The following is a 19,503-nucleotide window of genomic DNA, read 5'->3' as shown; positions in this document are numbered from 1 at the left end:
TAAAGAATTTTTCTAAACATTTCATTACAATATTCTACAGTGTTGAGTAAAAAAATAGAACTAAAAGAAGCCTTGATCTGATAGTTTCTGCAGCAATTGGAATCCTTTAGTACGGGGTCATATCATTATACCTGTGTATCTGCTGTTGTTTTAAAACTTAAAATCACTTTGATTTTATAAAAAGATTTCAAATTGATTATCTCATTCTTTTTAGAACATATTTTTGATCTTACTTTATAACACTAAAATTTTACTCTCTTTCCTTATTTAAGATGATTACCTTTAAATACTCTCACTTGATCCTCTATTTTCTTAGCATCTTTTAAAATCAGCCAATCAAAGCAGAGAGAAACACAGCATGTTGTTAGTAACATCCAATCATTTCACAGTTAATAGTGATTATTGGGAGGACCAATCACACACCAAGCAGAGATCACATGACAACAAATCAACCAATCACAGTGAAGAGAAGCATGCAGATAGAAGGAATATATAGAAAGAGAAAACAGAAAACTAATCAACACTAACAAGGAATTCTCTACTGGCCAGCTAAAGAAAAACAAATAACTACAGAATACTGTAAATGTATTATATTTGGATTTGTATTCTTTTTAGCGCTTTTTGCATAGAGCAGCATCTGCTTACTCAAGTATATAGCTAGATGTCTTTACATGAAATATATGGAGGTAACGAACAGCATTCAAGCTCATATATATCTATATCTAACACATCTGAAATCAAATCTACACTTACATATTAATAAATTAATTTTTGCCAAATATACTTCATGCAAGTACAATACATTTACATTTTACTGAGGATTTTTTTAATTTGACTATTTCTATTTCTTTAAAATGTTCTAGACTAATTAGGGTGCCATGCCCTCTTGACAAAAGAAATAAAGTGTAAAAATGACTTTAAACATTCTCTGCCTGTAGAAACCAATATAACAAACATTAATGCAAGATAATTAGTATTTCAACATTAGTAACACAACACCACATAGACTGATTCTGAGCAAGCAATAAAATCACAAGTCACCACAAGTCCAATGACTATATATAGACTTACCCATAAACTCCTTGCCGGCGGGGGAATTAGTTCCTCCTTTCTCGAAGCTGACATTCTCGGAGATGGACTTCATTAACTTGGACACCTCTCTCTTCAGCTTATCGTTCTCATTCTGAAGCTCCTGCATCTGTTTAGGAGAACCAGTAAGAGTTATCTCTCTTTAAACAAATTTTGTAAGAGTTATCTCTATTTTTTAATTAAATTTTGAAAAAGTTATCTCTTGCATCAAATATTGTAAGGGTTATAGATTTTCATAATGGTATCCTTTCTTTAAACAAATTGAATGAGAAATTTTGTATGAGTTACCTCTCTTTAAACAAATTGAATAAGAATTCCATATTCTATGTAAGAGATTATACTTGCATTTGAAATTTCAAAGGTTACAATTTCAGTTTTCTCTCTTCTGAATGACCTAACTCTCTCAACATGATTAATATTATTTTTCTCAATTATAAAGAATTCAATATACAGGAAAGTAAATATCACAATACATGCATGAGATCTTATTATTTATATCAGACATTTTATAATACATAAAACATTCAAGGTAAATACAGAGGGGAGTGGAGGATGTGTGATGCAATTGGAAGACTCAGGAAATACAATAAATTTAGAACCTATACTGTAGGGGGAACAGATTTGATTACAAATTTCACCATGTATTTTATGGTTCTCTTTCAATTTTATAGAGGCATGTTATATTTTACCATGTAGATTTCTCATGAGATTTTCATGCAAAATGAACAATTGTTAATATCCAAGATGCTAATAATGTGAATTCATATCACTAATAATGTTCATGACTGCAGACAATCCAGGTTTTATTTTAGACTGAATTTTACATCAGGTCTAAATTAGATGGTAATCTTTCAGATTCTACAACCGTTCACGGTAGCTCAATCGGTAGAGCGCTCGCTCCGTGATCGGGAGGTCGTGAGTTCGAATCTCGGCCGCGACAGACCTAAGTCGATAAAAAATAGGTAGCAACTGTTCCTTCGCCATGCGCTCGGCACTTTGAAGTGAAAGTTGCGGGTCCTTCGGATGAGACCTTAAAAACCGAGGCCCCGTGTCACGGCAGGCGTTGGCACGATAAAGATCCCTCACTGCTCAATGGCCCTGAGTGCCGAGTAAAGGTCAAAATTTGAAGCCCTTCACCGGTATATGGTGACGTCTCTATATGAGTGAAAAATTCTCGAATGGGACGTAAAACAATATACAATCAATCAATCAATCAGATTCTACAGGTTAAGTTTGGTTATTATCATAATTTTGTTATTGTGATATCTCCCCTTTTAATCTAATACTGTATAATTTATTACATTGCTATTACTGTCCAATAAGTCTTTTTTCAAATAATGCTATTTTTTCCGTTCAGAGTTACCTCCTCTTTATTATCATGTGGAGGTTCCTTGTCTATATGTCCATTCATACTCTGTAACAAAGGCTGTAGCTATAGTCACATGACATAATGTGGTCACATGACAAAACAGCTAACTTGGTCACATGACAAACAGCCAACTTGGTCACATAACAAAAAGCAAACATGGTCACCTGTCAAAAAGCCAACATGGTCACCTGTTAAAAAGCTAACTTGGTCACATGAATTAAAGCTTACTGTTCTTAGGTACATGTAACTGGGTCATGTGACAGTTTACTGGGTCATGTGACAGTTTACTAGGTAATGTGACAGTTATTTGGGTCAAATTGCAACAAAAAGTTTTAAGTTGCTAGACTCTACTTTCAACACCTATATACTAATTAGAAGCTAAAAAAAAAAAATTGTGATTTTGCATAGTAAAGCAAAGTAAAGAAAACATTTAATGTAAAGCTTGACTATTGTTAAACTACACATCTAGTTAACTGTGAATTATTCACAGCTAGTCTGAAAGTCTGAAGTTCAATTTCTAAATTTCAGAGATATTTTGGAGAAAATCTACACGTAATTTTTTTTTTGGGGGGGGGGGGGGGGGGGGGGGGCTATCATGTCATTGTAAAGAACAGTGGACAATTTTGATCAACATTAACAACAAACATTAAAATGTGTTGACTCTGACATAATTTTATAGAACTAACTACAGACCAGTTTGTTCTTTGTTTCTGAAACCCTGTCCATCATTACCTTTAAGTTATTATAAGCAAACTCGGGGGTGGTGATTTTAAATCCCGATTTTTCCTCGTCCTCATCGTCCCTCTCATCAAGTTCATCAGCGAGCTTGGATTTTGTCATTTCAAGCTCAGCCACACGTTTCTGTAACTTGATCACGAGCTGAACATCGTCTGCGTTTACAAGCTGTTGCTGCAGGGGGAGGGGAGAGAAAAGATACAAAGGTCCGTGCATAAAATAAACAGGTGATCAAACAAAACCTCAGTGGTGGATCTAAGAGTTACAGGTATATTCTGTTGAATCTGAAGCGCTATTTTTTTCTCTGTTGTTTTCCTTTTCTTTATCTTTTAAGCTTATTGTTTTTTGTTTATGTTAGTTTGTTGTTTGTTTGTTTTTTCATTTTATTTTTATTTGCTATGGGTTCTTTAAGTTTTAAATCAATGAATTAATAACAAGAATCATTAAACATGGTAAAAATTCAAAATTGATTAATAAAGTAAATTTCTACATTCAACTTCAATTTTTATTCAGAAATTCTAGATCCACCACAAACAAGTACACACAAACAAGGAAAATTCAAGCATGCAACAAAAATCAAAACTCAGAATAAAAATTGAATTAAATGTACTACCTTAAGCTATGCCCAGCAAAACATGGGCATTTCCTACACAATACTTCAGCAGACGAGCAATTACAGGGGAGGTAACTTTGTGTAAGGGATATAACTCTTACTTCATGTCCCTTATGATGTTATACAAAAACTCGTTTCAGTTGAGTCATATGTAGCATCCTCAAGCTTAGGGTATTGTCTTATTTTCTGTCACCTGCCCTCTGATTCAACTCTCCATAATCAATTTAAAACAAATTTTAAGAGAGATAGTTCTTAAATTTAAGATAAGAGATTAAAACAGTTATCATTAAAACATAGAGCAATTCCCCTCACCTGAAGTACAATGGGAAAGAGAAAAAAGCTTATATGAGGAAGTTCTCCAAATAATTAACAAAAAAACAACCTTAAATGACAAGCAGAACACAGAATAAAATGTTTGTTTTTGAATTACAGAGAAATGTTTTTGATACATGTTGAAAATGGCCAAGACCCATTCTGTATATGTTAGATTTATTCTTCAGTGAGGTTTAAATAAATATTAAACAAGTTAGGGATTTATGATAAAACACATCATTTTCTTCTTAGGTCATGCACTTACACCAAGAGAAATTCACCCAAATCTGTTTAAAGCATTGATAAAGAGAGGCCTTAACCCCTCGAGTCATACAGGAGTTGTCTTCCTTGGTTAAGCTACCTGATGAGTACCCCCATTCTGTAATCAGGGATTTTTCTGTTTTCTGTTAGCTATCTTTTCCCTCATTTCTTTCATTTTATTATTCAAATTGTAACATGCTACAAACACTTTCTGAACAAAATTATCTGACACCTTTTCTACTTGAATGTACCAGGTACATAAATCTGCTACAAGGAATGACTGATCTTCATGGAAAAGTTTATTTCACAGAGTGATAATGGGTATATATTTCAAATAAGTATTCTTTGCTCAAATGTGTAAGGCTTACACCTAATATATTTGTAGAATATTCATTTAAGAGGGCCAACAAGGGTTTCCATTGCACAAACTTGTAGTGTTTACTTTGAAGTGAAAAAAAATGGATTTCTCCAAACAATTCTACAGTAAATATAAGTGTATTTTGAGATGGTCCCTAAAAATACCCAGCTGGTAGATTTTTCTGAAACTTTGCATGTACGCTAAAGTCAATGCAGGCTACAAATGGTATAAATTGAAGAGTTTCTCTTCTGTAAGTTTTAACAAACTAAATCCCCTTAAGTAAATCTACAACATTCAAAAATGGTTTGCTAATTGAGAAATATAATAAAATTGTCAAATTATCTTGACACTTTTCCAATTCACTTTTAAAAAATAAATTTAATTCAAAAAAAGACAAGGAATAAGTAGAAATAAAAAAAAATATAAATATGAATGAAATCTGTCCAGTACACAATGTTTAGATAGCCGTAACAGGTAGATATACATGTCTATAAATAGGATTTATAATTAAATCATTGTAATAAGTCCCATTCAACAATATAATGTAGACAAGTGAGTACAAATGTCCTTAAGACAGAGAACAAGTTAAAACTCAGCCTGTCGGTCTGTCTGTAATGCTGTGTAGCCTGCATAAGGAAATAGAGATAAATATGAGATGGAATAGAGTTATCTAACTTTAACCTGAAAGTTATCTCCCTTTTATCTATGTAAAATATTCATTGAGACAGAATTATTTCTTCTGTAATTAATATGTCAATTGTTTTCTGAATTATCATCTTCCTTTTGCCGAATCAATAAATATACTTATATCAAAGAAATATCACCCTTCTAGTTGTATACAAGCTGTAGTTTAGTAATAGTTGACAGAATTAGTAATTTAATTTGAAAGATTTTATAGAGAAAAGAAATGAAAAAGTGAAGAAGAGAAATAAATTTATTTTATTTTACAGAAGTATAGGAAGAAAAGCAAAAAATTTGATGACAAGTTTTCTTTAGTTACAAGATTTACTGGTGATTTTTTTTTCTTCTGTTTTTCAATTTTAAATGAGTTACCTCCCCTGAGACTTTATACAGAAATTTCTAACAAATTTAACATTTTTTTTTCTTTAACATCAGCACACACTTCATGCTCTATCACAACTATAATAAAATTTCATAAAATTTTACAAAGTAAGAACTAAAAAAAATATACATCCTAAACTTAAAACACTGAGTTTTAGCACACTGAAAAGGAAGAACAACATACAGTGTGAGGTCTGGTGATTGGCTAGGAGGAACTAATGCTGGACATTTGATTGGCTGGGAGGAATTAACACTGGACATTTGATTGGCTGGATAGGAATTAATGCTTGACATTTGATTGGCTAGAATGAGTAAATTCTGGGAATTTGATTGGCTGATAAGAATAAATTCTGGTAATTAGCATGAGTGGAGCAGGATAAATGTGAAATCTTTATGACAGAGGCTAAATCTGATGCTAGAAAGATTGAAAATTCAAATTCTTATTTGACAACAAAAAGAGAAGTTTTCCTTTTTTGTGTCCTGCAGCCTTCAAGTTCAATATATATTTGGGTGGGTGAGGGACTGATCCATCCCAGAAATGGTGAAACGTTTGATCCACTCCTGTGTTTTTTTCTAAGTACTGTAATGATTACACCTACCTTAAGAGCATCAAAAGCTGAGTTTGAGATAACATCGTCAGAGTTGCCTGCCCTTGGGTGACCCTCTTCTTCGTACTGCCTCAGCTTCTCCTCTAGTTTTGTTTTCTGTTGCTCAATTTCCTTCATCTTGTTCTGTAGCCTCAGAATCAAACCAACATCAACATCCTACAAAAAAAAAAAGTTTGATCCACCACTCATGACAGGGCAACTGCAAATTTTGAATCTTGGATCCACCACTGAGACACAGACTTAATTTTTTCCTAAGAAGTATGTATGGCTGAGAAACAGAAATATAAGTGGAAATAGAATTTATCCACTTGACCATGTGTATACAAAGATCCCAGTTCTCTGGATTTCTTTTAAAATAATAAATTAATTTCACTCTAGGCATTCATTAAGAATAGTCATAAAATAAATTTGTTTCCAGTGACATAGTTTCTAATTTTTTAGAAGAAAGTCTTACCTTCATTTCTTTCTCCATGGCACTTGCTGTGGGTACAGGAGGAGCAGGTGCCTTCTTCTTCTTCTTTGTTCCATAACCTTGATCCTATACATAAACAAGAGGCCCATGGGCCACAACGCTCACCTGAATAACTTTGGCCCTGCTGCTCTTCACCAGACGATCTTTTTGTAATACCTATTGTGACCCCGCCCTACCCATGGGGGTCATGATTCTAACAATTTGGAATCTACACTACCCCAGGATGTTTCCATATAAGTTTCAGCTTTACTGGCCAAGAGGTTCTTGAGGAGAAAATTTTTAAAGATTTTTCCTATATATTTCAATGTAAAACTTGGATTCCCTTTTGTGGCCCTGCCCTACCCCCAGGGGTCAAGATTTGAATAGTTTAGAAGTTACGCTGCCTCAGGATGCTTCTACAAAAGTCTTAGCATTCCTGACCAAGTGGTTCTTGAGAAGAAGATTTTTTTTCTATATATTTCAATATAAAAATTGGATTCCCTATTGTGGCCCCGCCCTTCCCCCGGGGGTCATGATTTTAACAATTTAGAATTTACACTACCCCAGCATGCTTCCACATAAGTTTCAGCTTTTCTGGCCCAGTGGTTCTTGAGAAGAAGATTTTTAAAGATTTTTCCTATATATTTCTATGTAAAACATTGATTCCACATTGTGGCCCCGCCCTACCCCCGGGGGTCATGATTTGAACAATTTAGAATCTACACTACCCCAGGATGCTTCCATATAAGTTTCAGCTTTACTGGCCCTGTGGTTCTTGAGAAGAAGATTTTTTAATGACCCCACCCTATTTTTGTCTTCTCTTGATTATCTCCCCTTGTGAGGGGACTTGCCCCTTCATGTTAACAATTTAAATTCCCCTTCACCCAAGGATGCTTTGTACCAAGTTTGGTCAAAATTGGCCCAGTGGTTCTTGAGAAGAAGTCAAAAATGTGAAAAGTTTACAGACGGACGGACAGACAGACAGACGGACAGACAGACAGACAGACGGACAGACGGACGGACGGACGACGGACAAAATGTGATCAGAAAAGCTCACTTGAGCCTTCGGCTCAGGTGAGCTAAAAAACCCATCAACACCACAATTTCATCATCTCTTTGTTTACTCAAACAAAATTTGCTTTGAAGACAATGATTTTCCAAAAGAAATCTAAGTCATAAATAAAATAAAAACAATTCCATCATATTACAATTTTTTGGGAGGAATTAATCTATTTTCCCCTTACAGTAAGAGTTATCTCTCTTATAAGAAGGTAAATGAGCCTTAAGTTACTTACCTTGTCCTCTGGTGCCTCCTCCTCATACTTGACTTCGTCAGGGGACGCAGAGCTGGTGTAGGACTCCAGACTTATCGCACTGATGTCAGACGGAGTCCGCTTGTGGCCGTGTGGTGACGTCACCATCTGCATCTCAGACTGTAGATTCTCGAACCTCTGCTGGAGTCGAGCGTGCTCTTTAACGAGTCTCTGGTGGTGGCTACGCTCGGAATCAAACTCAGCCTGGAGTTGTTGGGTAGCTTCCTCTAATTTCCTCTTTAGCACATCTTAAATGATAAATAAAATCATTATGCAGATTCGTGATCCACCACTATTTCTAATATATTAATCGAAAGAAACCTTGGATCCCCCTACCATCCGTGCTGGTCTCCTGTTGCTGTAATTTAAGGTTGGCCTCCTCTAGTTCTTCCTTCAGTTTACATTTCTCCTCTGCCATCTTACTTAACACCTGTAACAAACAAGAATAGGTAGATATTGCTTTATGAATACAAGTAAAAGGCTAAGCCTTCTCATTCTCACTTTATTTTGTGTGTATTCCTTTAGTAGCTATGAGGACTTATTTCTCCTTTTTCTTTCTTTCTCTCATCCTTGTGCTTTTCTATTTTTAACTCTTTTTTGTGATAAGAACCTCTTCCTTTCTCTCTCTCTCTCTCTCTCTCTGTTACCTGTGTGTGTTCCTTCAACAGTCCTTTCTCAATATGATGACCTGCCTCCTACATCCCCCATCTCTCTCTCTCTCTCTCTGTTTTCCTTCTGTAATTTCTCTTTCTCAGTGACAAGGACCTGTTTTTCTCTCTCTCTCTCCATCTTCCCCTGTTTCTCTCTCACCTGTGTATGTTCCTTCACTAACTCCCCTTTCTCTGTGATGAGGACCTGTTCTCTCTCTCTCTCACCTGTGTATGTTCCTCCACTAACTCGTCTTACTCTGTGATGAGGACCTGTTTGTCCTCCCCCCCTCTCTCTCTCTTTCTCTTACCTGTGTGTGTTCCTTCACTAACTCCTCTTTTTCTGTGATGAGGACCTGCTTGTCCTCCCTCTCTTTACTGAGTTCTTCCTGGAGGTCCTTGATTTGCTGTATCAGGTCCGTGATCTTGTTTGAGGACTTCTTGGCCTCCTCACTCGAGGACCTCAGCTTCTCCATCTCAGTCTTCAGTTGTTTAATGTAAACCTCTTGTTCTTTTATGGTCATACCCTCCTTGTTCTGTAATAAAACACAGTAAGAATTTATATTTCTGATCCATGTATAATTCAGATGATGTAGGTAATATTTGAATTCTTTATCTGCTGGTGAGTATCTCAATCTCCACACAAGCAGAATAATCTGATTCAGAGTCGCACCATACAATTTAACTTGGTTATAAAGAACTTCCTTATTTTTCACTGTTTCTAACACTGATATAAAGAATCTCTATTATAAAGAATTCTAATTCAACATCACGGTGACTTACTTATACTGATCTTTTACTGTATCTACACACTATTTCAATTCATATCCACACCCTATTTTTTGAATCAGATCCACACCCCAATTTTGATTCAGATGCACTCCCTATTTTGTACAATTTTTGGATCCCCTCCCTTACCTTGGCATCCAGTTTCTGTTGTAGCTGTATGATCTTGTTCTCCAGGCCTTTGTTAACATTCTTAATGTGTTCCACAGACTTAGCCTCAATCTGAAATCAAAGCATGAAACTGAAAGTACATAACTACAAACTGAAAGTACACAACTACAAACTGAAAGTACATAAATACAAACTGAAAGTACATAACTACAAACTGAAAGTATATAACTACAAGCTAAAAACTGAAAGAGAATAACTACATGTTGAAAGTTAAAAAACCTGCAAACTGAACGTAATTTATCAATTTAAGAAGTTCAGTTGACGGGATGCTTCTCCTTAATCATCAACTGAATATTAGAGAAATTAGTTATAACTTTCAGGATCCTGTATATTAAGATAGAATATTTCATATTTGGATTTCAGATTTTCTATTAAACATCATGACATGTATTTGAAACAAAATCTATATGATAATCACATCTATTATTAATCCAAGCTTAATGAATGCTACCTGCTTAATCAGTGATTACAATCAAAATAAATTCCAATAATTAACACTCCCTAACAATTACTCTTGCTTTATGCTGACTTAATGCCCCCTACCTTGAGTTGTTTAAGCTCCTTCTTGGCTCGGCGTCGTCGGAAGTGACTCTGTAGTAACACGATCCCCCGCATTACTCTCTTGTACCTCTTCCTGGCCAGCCAGGATCGTACGAGTTTCTGAATCGTGATCGCGCGATGTTCATGTAGCTCCTTCTTAAACAGAATGCGTCCAAAGAATCCTCGAATGGCTGACTGTTAAAAGACCACAAAGCTAAATTAATGGTTGTTTTCATAAGGAAATACACATTGATATGTTAGGTTGGGACATTATTTTTAAGGTCTCATTCAATGGACCCAGACACGAGATGCTAAGGATTCAGTGAGGTTTTATTATATGCTGCTCTGATTACAATCTCTTGGCGAGAAATAAGCAGTTTCTTAGAGTTCCTGTATGGAAGGTTTTATAATCATGAAGGAAAAGAGAAGGAATAGATGAAGAAATTGAATGACTTACTTGTATAATAATGGTAGATTTCCTGACTTTGATATAATGTGACCTTGCTTTGTAACCCTTCCAGTGTTTTTGAATACGAGTGGCGGCAAACGTTTCCCGTAGAAATTTGGCATGTCTGAAAAAAAATTAAATGTACTGTTTTACTATCTTTGACTATTGAAGGTTAGAAACTTACATCAATATATATAGAGATATTTATTCAGAATATCACAGAAGAGTGTTAGGAGGTAATATTCAGCATTTATCAATTGACCTTCTAGCCAGCAAACCCCACCCATATCTTTAATACTCATTAACTGACCTCGAGACCAGAACCCCCCCCCCCCCCCCATATTTTTATATTCATAAATCAAAATGACCTCCAGGCCAGTAAATCCCTGCCCTTATTTAAATTAATTTAACTGACCTTCTGGCCAGCAGACCCCGCCCATATTTCTGTAACAGGGTGATGGACTTCATGATTCGTTGATATCGTCGTCGTGCCAACCAGCCTTTGACGTGTTTCTGTATCATGATTCCGCACGCCTTCAGTTTATCGGAGCGTAACTTCTCCAGGTAAGCCACCTGACCCGCGCGGAAAAATATCTTGGTTTTTCCAAATCTGTACTTGTCTGGATCCTGTGAAAATGAAAGTGAAAGTAGAAAAAAAAAAAAAAACGGCCTAGATTTTATGCTTTTTTTTAAAATAGCAAAAATTTTAAGTTTTTAACTATCTTTTGAATTAAGAAGAAAAGATAAAAAAAAAACATGTTCTTAAATACTAATCAAACATTTTCCACGGTATTCAAACCATGCAAAAATCATTTGCAAATTCTCTTTCCAAGAGTTTTTTTTTTTCAACTTTTGAAATTGCCAAGCAACATGCTTTTTTCAAACATTTAACAGACTGACATTTAAAGGGCTATCATTCAGTTTCAAATTTTTAAATTTAAATGAAATAGTTCTCTTCTATATCTTAAATGACTTATCATTAACAGTTAAATATACCCCTCTCAGAATCATATCTTAGAAATGTTAGATTCCTATTATTTCCACAGGGCAATGTTATGGTTAGCTATATAAATAATCCTTGTGAAGAAACAGACATATAAGCTTATGGATGACTACAGAATTGTGGAATTAGACCTTAAAGGTGCTTAGACACAGATTTGAACTTAATATTTTCTCAAATTTTCTGTATAATATCATGACTTATATATTGAAATAGCATTTCACACGAAATTATAATTAAATACTTATTTTATCTGGAAATTATTGGAACTACAAATTCCGGGATGCATTTGAATAACACATACAGGTGACTCTCGATGGCTCGAACTCCGATCTCTCGAAGTTCTCGATCTCTCGAAGTGAACCTCCGGTCCCGTTTTTTTCCTCTATATAACTAAGCAAATTTACTCCCTATCTCTCAAACTCATGATCTCTCGAAGTTCTCTATCTCTCGAACCAAGACCTGGGTCCCGTTGCACATATTTCATTGTTATTTACTCTCTATCTCTCGAATGTTTGATTGCGCGTGTATACACGTCAATCAAGCGTAAAATTATGATGCAGCTTTGACTTACCTGAATAACAGTGAACGCCTGGGGCTGGGATGGACGTGTTAATTGGGTGTTTACATAGATGATACTACACCTGTATGTCGTCCGAGGTTAATTGGTAAATTATAAACTAATCTCTTCAAATCTTATTTTGACTGGACATGACGATAAATTTGAGAAAATAATTTAGGAACGTGTCAGTAATTTCCCATAGATTGTGAACTTTAACATCATTAGAGTCTACACAATCCCAGTTTGGCAAACATTGCACAAGAAATTCTATCTCAAGAATTGTATACCGATTACGGGCAATCTTGTGAAGGACCGTTCAAGCCCGCGCCAGGGGGATAGTCAAATAGACAGTTGCTATTCAGGTTTCGTGTAATCATTAATTGAGAACAAATAAATATTGAAACTTAAAATAATCATTTTATTTATTCAAATACGATCACTGTTGTTGAAATGAAGTAAATTACCTCTAAAATACGAATGAAAACGTGTAATGACATTATCAACATATACTTCCGGTATGTATGATAGTTAAACAATGATGATCGAAACTGAAAATTCCAGATTTTATTCACTTTCTATCTCTCGAACCCCCTAATCTCTCGAACTTTTCTTACGGTCCCTTGAACTTCGAGAGATCGAGAGTCACCTGTATTTACACTTACACAAATTTTAACTTTATCCTTATCATATAAGAAAAGATTTTGTTATATTACATCTATAATACAGAAAATTCAGAGCAGTAAAGTTCGAAAGCAAAACCAACTCACCAGTATTGTCCGTCTGTGCTCTGTGATGTGTACAAAGTTTAACAAATTGAACACACCCGTGAAACGTAAACTGTTTTTGTAAACAGGGCACGAGCTCTGTTATTGTTAATGTTTACGATTCATCGGGTGTGTTCAATTGTTAATATTTACATTTCCAATAAATTTCCCCTATGATTCTTTACAAAATAGAATACAGTTCATTTTCTCATGAACTACCATGAATGGGCATGAATATCTCCATTGTTACGTCATAATACCTCACTTGACGTCAAAACTAAAGTGCAAACTCTTTTGCTTTAAAATGACAGTTGAATGGTGTTATATGAGACATATCATTAGAAAAATAATGTAAATATAAGAAATGAATTTAATTTTTTGAAAATTCATGAGGTACATGAACTACAACGCTTCACGCCGGCATATTTATCATGAAGCGCTACCGCGCTTCATGAAATATGTCAGCGTGAAGCGTCGTAGTTCATGTACTCATGAATCTTCAAAAATTAAATTCATTTCTTAAAACTCTGCGCACACCACTGAGCATGGACTTACAATACTGTGAGTGGGTTTTGCTTTCGAACATTTCTACTCTGAATTTTCTGGGTTATAGTTTTAATATTTTTCATTAACTCTTTCCCCCTCACAAGCGCCTCTCGACGCCTAGCCAGGATTTCCGCACAAGCGTCTCTCGACGCCCATCCATGATTACCGCACTAGCGTCTCTCGACGCCTATACAGAATTTCCGCACAAGCGCCTTTCGACGTCTTGTTATTTTAAGACTATGTGAAAACGAGACTATGACGTCGTCAACTTTGGGGCAGGTATCAAATTGAAGCGTTATTATTGGCCTACAAAAATAAAGTATGTGCACTGTCATCAATTCACGTGTACCTATAAATAAAGATGGTTTTTACCTTGTATGGTAGGAAAAACAAAAGTTGTTAATTCAAAATGGCGGATTACGAACAATGTACGGTGAGATTATTTCTATTCACGCGACGATTTAGATAAACTTTATGGGCTTAGGATGCTGAATCGAATACATATATTCATAAAGAATTCATTTGTGCAGAAAAAATTAATTTGGAACATTATAATTGGCCAGAAAACCTTCGACATTTCATGGCGTGCGAGTTGAAAGTCACATGGCCAGTATTCCAGAGCCGATTTTTGTGTAAAAACAACTGCAACAAAAGATTTCTTGGGTGATATGTTTTCTCCAAACATTATTATAGACTATGTGCATCACAAAAATAAAAGTGCACAGCGAATAAATGCACAGAAGAGAAAGGAAGACTGCGTCTGGTACAAAATCACTGAAGCAGAAAAGAAGGCTTACTTGGCCAAAAAAAAGAAATTAAAAAGATTATCCGTTTGTGTAAACTTCGCAGTGTGCATCTATGCAAAATGTGGATCTTTTCACATACCAAAATAGACATTGAAACCTTTTTATTGACTGTAAAATGATTAAATTCTAAATATTTTGTCATGAAAAATGTGTGTATATACGCTGACTCTTGACATTTACCAAACTTTTTCTTAGTTTAAAAATAAAGGATTGGCTTTAAGTTATCATCATTGTAAAGATGAGATTGTGCTGAAAATAAAAATACTTAGTTTTATATACTTTTACCCAATAATTTGAGAGTAATAAGAATAAATATAAAGCACTGTGATTTTTTTCTTTATTTCTGAAAATGCCTGAGTAAATGGGGTTATCACTGATGCTAGACTGCTGTGGAGATAAGGCTGCAGCAGTGGCTTGCTACGGGAGTATACAGTAACGCCTTATCTTCAAAGCTCTGAGGGGGAAAGAGTTAATACACAACAAAATTGCCACAAGAATAAAATTAAAATATGTGAAAGCGCAAGGATGTGTCAATCCAACGTGTCCAGAAATTCGAAGTTTTAATAACTTCGAGATGAAATAAGATTTTTATTATATTTTAGTATGAAATGCTATAGCAACATATAAGTCATGAAATTATACAGAAAATTTGAGAAAATATTAACTTTAAATCTGTGTCCAAGCACCTTTAAATGATGAATTGTGTGGGGGATAGGATCCAGTAAGTCATTGTTAATCCACCTACTGACAATTTCAGAATGACAAACCACTTTATGAATTTTAACCTTGTTATACCATTCCACCCAAAGGTAATTTATAAAACATCAACTGTTTCAACCCTTTCAGTCTACACTTAACTTATTAATTGAATAATTACTCTTATACAGTATCAAGATCTTTGTTTCTCTTCTAAATTGTGTAAACTCTGAGCACTAAGTATGTATAAACATAGATGTCGGAAACTTTTTTTTTGCAAAGATAGACATAATATAGTCATAAAAATTGTGGTTTAGCCCCCCAAACTTTTTTGTTGGTTTAACCCCCACCCACCCCATTTTCAATTTGCTTCCAATGCCTATGATATATGTATAAGTTTTGTAAATTGTGTAATCTCTGAACACTTATTATGTATATAATTATGTGTAAATTTTAACAAATCTTGGTTTTTTGCCCCATTGATACAAAATATTTTCTGTAGCTAACAAGGATTTCTAACTGAAAATACTATTAAGCCCGGTACACACATTGCAATCAATCCCATGCAATATTTGTTCTCCATACACATGCTGCAAATCATTGCAAACATTTCTTCCATTTTCCCTTCAAAACTTTACATTAATTTACAACAAAGTTGTATTGAAGATTAAACCCAAATATCCAGACAGGTCAAACTTAGTCCTGGCCTTTACACTGAAAATCTCATTGACAAGCACTCATCTTTCTATTTGTGAAAAATTCAATGTTGCTACAAAATCATGGATACATTTCCCAATGCCAACCTAAAATCATGGACTATCATGGGCTAGCTCTGATACTACTCTTAGGAGAGAAAGAAAAGAGTCCAGAATAAATGCTGATAAATATTCATAACACAAACTAATAAATATTCATAATGCAGATTAATAAATATTCATAAAACATGTTAATGAATATTCATAATACAAACTAAATTAATAATAAATATGCATAATAAAGATTAAAGAATATTCAAAATACAAACTAATAACTGAATAAATAACAAGTTATAGAACAGTGTTACATGTATAACAGTGAAATAACAGAAGTTATTGATACCTCGAGACCTCGTGGTGTCTTCTTCACATTACCCTGATAGATCAAGGCGAGCAATAAACATTATAAGTACACATACAAATTGTACAGACAGATCTTAACATCTCATACATTATGTTCACATTACCCTGATAGATCAAGGTGAGCAGTGATCATCATAAGTAGACATACATATAGTACAGAGTTAATATAAAGACAGATCAGGTCATCTCATACATAATTTAGATCATTCATCAGTATTGTATACAAACGTGCATAATAATAAATTATAAAATAATTTAAATGTAGAGTCACCAATATATGAAGGTCTCATTGACAACTGAAATGGCGTTTGTCAAATTTAATTTTTTTTGTACAGAATTGAAGATCTATAACTTAAAGAAAATCATGTCCATGCAAAGAAATGACTGATTGTACAACAGGGGCGGATTATGACATTTTCTTGGACCCCCACCTTACTACTGTAAAAGTACAGTAGAGAATACTTAGATCCCTGGCCTCATGAGAGTAATACTGAGAGACTTCTTTGATTTCTTCCTCATCTGAGGTAAATTTGGATCAAAAACTAGTACCCTATACACAATTGAGAGAACTCTTGGATCCCCCAGCTCCATACAGTAATATTAAGTGAGAGAGTTCTTGGATCCCCCTACCTGTATGACTTTGGTGAGGATATTTTCACACGTCTTTCTCTGGTCACTCCTGTTGATGTCTTTAGAGCCAGCCAGGACTCTGTATCTCTGGAAAAACTCCGGATAGCTCCATCTATAAATAGACAACCAATCAGAATCCTTAAAAATAGATAATGGATACATGTATGGATAAACTACCTGGCTACCACTATAGGTTTGAACAGTTACTTATATCCAGTACAGGTGAGGACAGTTACCTGGATGGATATCCAGCAGCACTGATTCTTATGGTTTCTAACACACCACAGGCTCTCAGCTGTTCCACGGCTCGCTTTGGTTCAAATCTACATCAACACAACAGAGTTGAAGTATTTACATGTGTTTCAGATCTCCTTATTGTCCAAAATAAACAAAGCAGCAATACTAGCTATTCTGGATCTTACTCTATCACAATAACATTTAGAGGATTAAAGAAATGATTCAGAAAATACTACAATATTCCATATATTTATTCTGATTACATTCTGTAACTGTGAAGAAGACTGATTTCTAAAACTTTTTCTCCCAAGCTTTTCTTATTCCTTACTGGAATTCTGATGAAAATAAAGGGAGTAAGGTTAGAAGTCTCTGTGGATATATCAACTGACATTATACACCAAGAGAGAGTGAATGTTTTATAATGATTTTTGACAAAGTTGGAGGTAATTAATGGAGTCAAGATTGATGGAGTTCTGGGAGTTTTGTTTTGTCACATTTATTTAATGTTTGTATATGGGGGCCTGTGACTTACATGAATGCCTTTGTGTCGTTGGGTTTGATACATCTGATACAGTGCAGCGTCGTGGCGTTTAATGTTTGTATATGAAGTGTTAGGACTTACATAAATACCTCCTATGTGTCGTTGGGTTTGATACATCTGATATGGTGCGGCGTCGTGGCGTTTAATGTTTGTATATGAATCGAAGTGTTAGGACTTACATGAATACCTCCTTTGTGTCGTTGGGTTTGATACATCTGATATAGTGCGGCGTCGTGGCGTTTAATGTTTGTATATGAAGTGTTAGGACTTACATGAAGGCCTCCTTTGTGTCGTTGGGTTTGATACATCTGATATAGTGTGGCGTCGTGGCATTTAATGTTTCCATCAATTTATGTAGTGACTCTCGGAACTGCAAACAACAAAAAAAGTCATCATAGAACCTGATCAAACACAGTAAAATTGCAGCGCTTGGAACTCTGTTAGCATTACTAATCTTGTTATTCTAATCTCCTAAACTTAAATCAAAGAATAGCAATAAATTAACTACAATGTTACCAAATGACTTCAAACTTTTGACACTAAATCTGTATCATTACAACTGTGTATTTTACTTCACATATTTGAATATGAAATATAATACATTATTAAAATTTGATCCATGTATTGTCACAGTCAGTCTTGTTTTTATTTATCCTAAAAAAGAATCAGTATACATGTACAATTATGAATGCATTTGTACATATATATTTATAAAATCAAAGATGAAGATTTTCAGGAATATACATGTACATTTTAAAATTTTTAGAATTTTTTGTGACATCTCAAATGAGTATTGTGATGTCATAATGAGATGCAATTAGGTCATGATATATATGGCTTTACCTTATTACATACAGTGACCTACTTTTCTGACATAATTCATTTTATGGTTCTTTTCAGAGGAAATTTTTAATATTCGTGTACTAAATCAAAATTAATAAATTTTGCTTTCTTCAAATTTGATTCAAATTAATCACTTTGCTGAAGTCAAACCATGTAGGCCATTAAATAAAAACAAATCACTAAAATTAAGATCTATGGTATACTTCTTCTGTCCTATATTGACTATATACTATAACCCAACCACCATCAGTAAACAAACTCTCTATTGGTTAAATTTCTGTAACTTAGCAACTGTTAGTAAACAAACAATCTTGGTTATGGGGAAAGCAGATCACACCCAAAACACAAATACTGTAGATAAATAGATTATAATGTATATACACTAAAACTTGTCTAATCCGGATGTTGTGAATTCTGAAACCTTGCTTAATATGATGTAAACTTTAAAGTCCCTTCCAATAAATTTAATTGTTTAAAATGTTGTCCAATCTGGAACACTGTCTAATCCGCCCAATTCCTTTGGAACCAGTTGTGGCCGGATTAGACAAGTTTAACCGTATAAACAAATACTTCTGCTTAGAACTTATGTAAATGTACAATATTTACTATCTAGTTTACCCCCCCTTTTTATGTCAGTTTTTGCTTTCAATCATGCAACTCTTTTTCTCTTGTGTATATGTAAGCTGGTACAAAAAATGGCCAAAAAATATACCAAATAAAAAAAATGTTTACATCCACACTTGCCCTATTTTGTGTACATGTTTTCTAACTAACCTTTTAAATTCAATTACATTAGTTAAAGTCTCAACAAAATGCATTAACGACCAACTGTCATTTTACAATCATCCTATGAATGCTTTGAATCAACAATTCAAGCAGCATAAAATTCCCGTGATACAATACTTAACCACTTATAATGTATGAACATTAAAATTTCTCATTATACTTTATATATTTTGATATATATCATAGTGTATTGTTCAATGTAACTATGTAA

General features: G+C 34.4%; 1 protein-coding gene across 1 annotated transcript in view; it reads right to left on the bottom strand.

Moving 5' to 3' along the window:
• LOC133179762 (unconventional myosin-Va-like) overlaps positions 1-19,503 on the bottom strand; it is a 62,521-nt gene that overhangs the window by 20,848 nt on the left and 22,170 nt on the right. Inside the window, exons 18-33 of the mRNA XM_061314455.1 lie at positions 17,936-18,033; positions 17,122-17,208; positions 16,886-16,997; positions 16,236-16,268; positions 11,179-11,390; positions 10,773-10,887; positions 10,319-10,510; positions 9,737-9,826; positions 9,130-9,354; positions 8,508-8,601; positions 8,154-8,419; positions 6,862-6,945; positions 6,399-6,563; positions 3,191-3,367; positions 1,072-1,198; positions 281-319 (exon numbers count right to left, since the gene is read on the bottom strand). Coding sequence (XP_061170439.1) covers positions 281-319; positions 1,072-1,198; positions 3,191-3,367; positions 6,399-6,563; positions 6,862-6,945; positions 8,154-8,419; positions 8,508-8,601; positions 9,130-9,354; positions 9,737-9,826; positions 10,319-10,510; positions 10,773-10,887; positions 11,179-11,390; positions 16,236-16,268; positions 16,886-16,997; positions 17,122-17,208; positions 17,936-18,033 — 2,116 coding nt within the window. The remainder of the gene's footprint in view (positions 1-280; positions 320-1,071; positions 1,199-3,190; positions 3,368-6,398; positions 6,564-6,861; positions 6,946-8,153; positions 8,420-8,507; positions 8,602-9,129; positions 9,355-9,736; positions 9,827-10,318; positions 10,511-10,772; positions 10,888-11,178; positions 11,391-16,235; positions 16,269-16,885; positions 16,998-17,121; positions 17,209-17,935; positions 18,034-19,503) is intronic.

Source organism: Saccostrea echinata, unplaced genomic scaffold (assembly GCF_033153115.1).
Source record: "Saccostrea echinata isolate AGI-Se365-2 ecotype Australia unplaced genomic scaffold, CSIRO_AGI_Sech_v1 ptg000005l, whole genome shotgun sequence".
Classification (NCBI taxonomy): Eukaryota; Metazoa; Mollusca; class Bivalvia; order Ostreida; family Ostreidae; genus Saccostrea; species Saccostrea echinata.
This window is presented reverse-complemented; position numbering and strand designations above follow the sequence as displayed.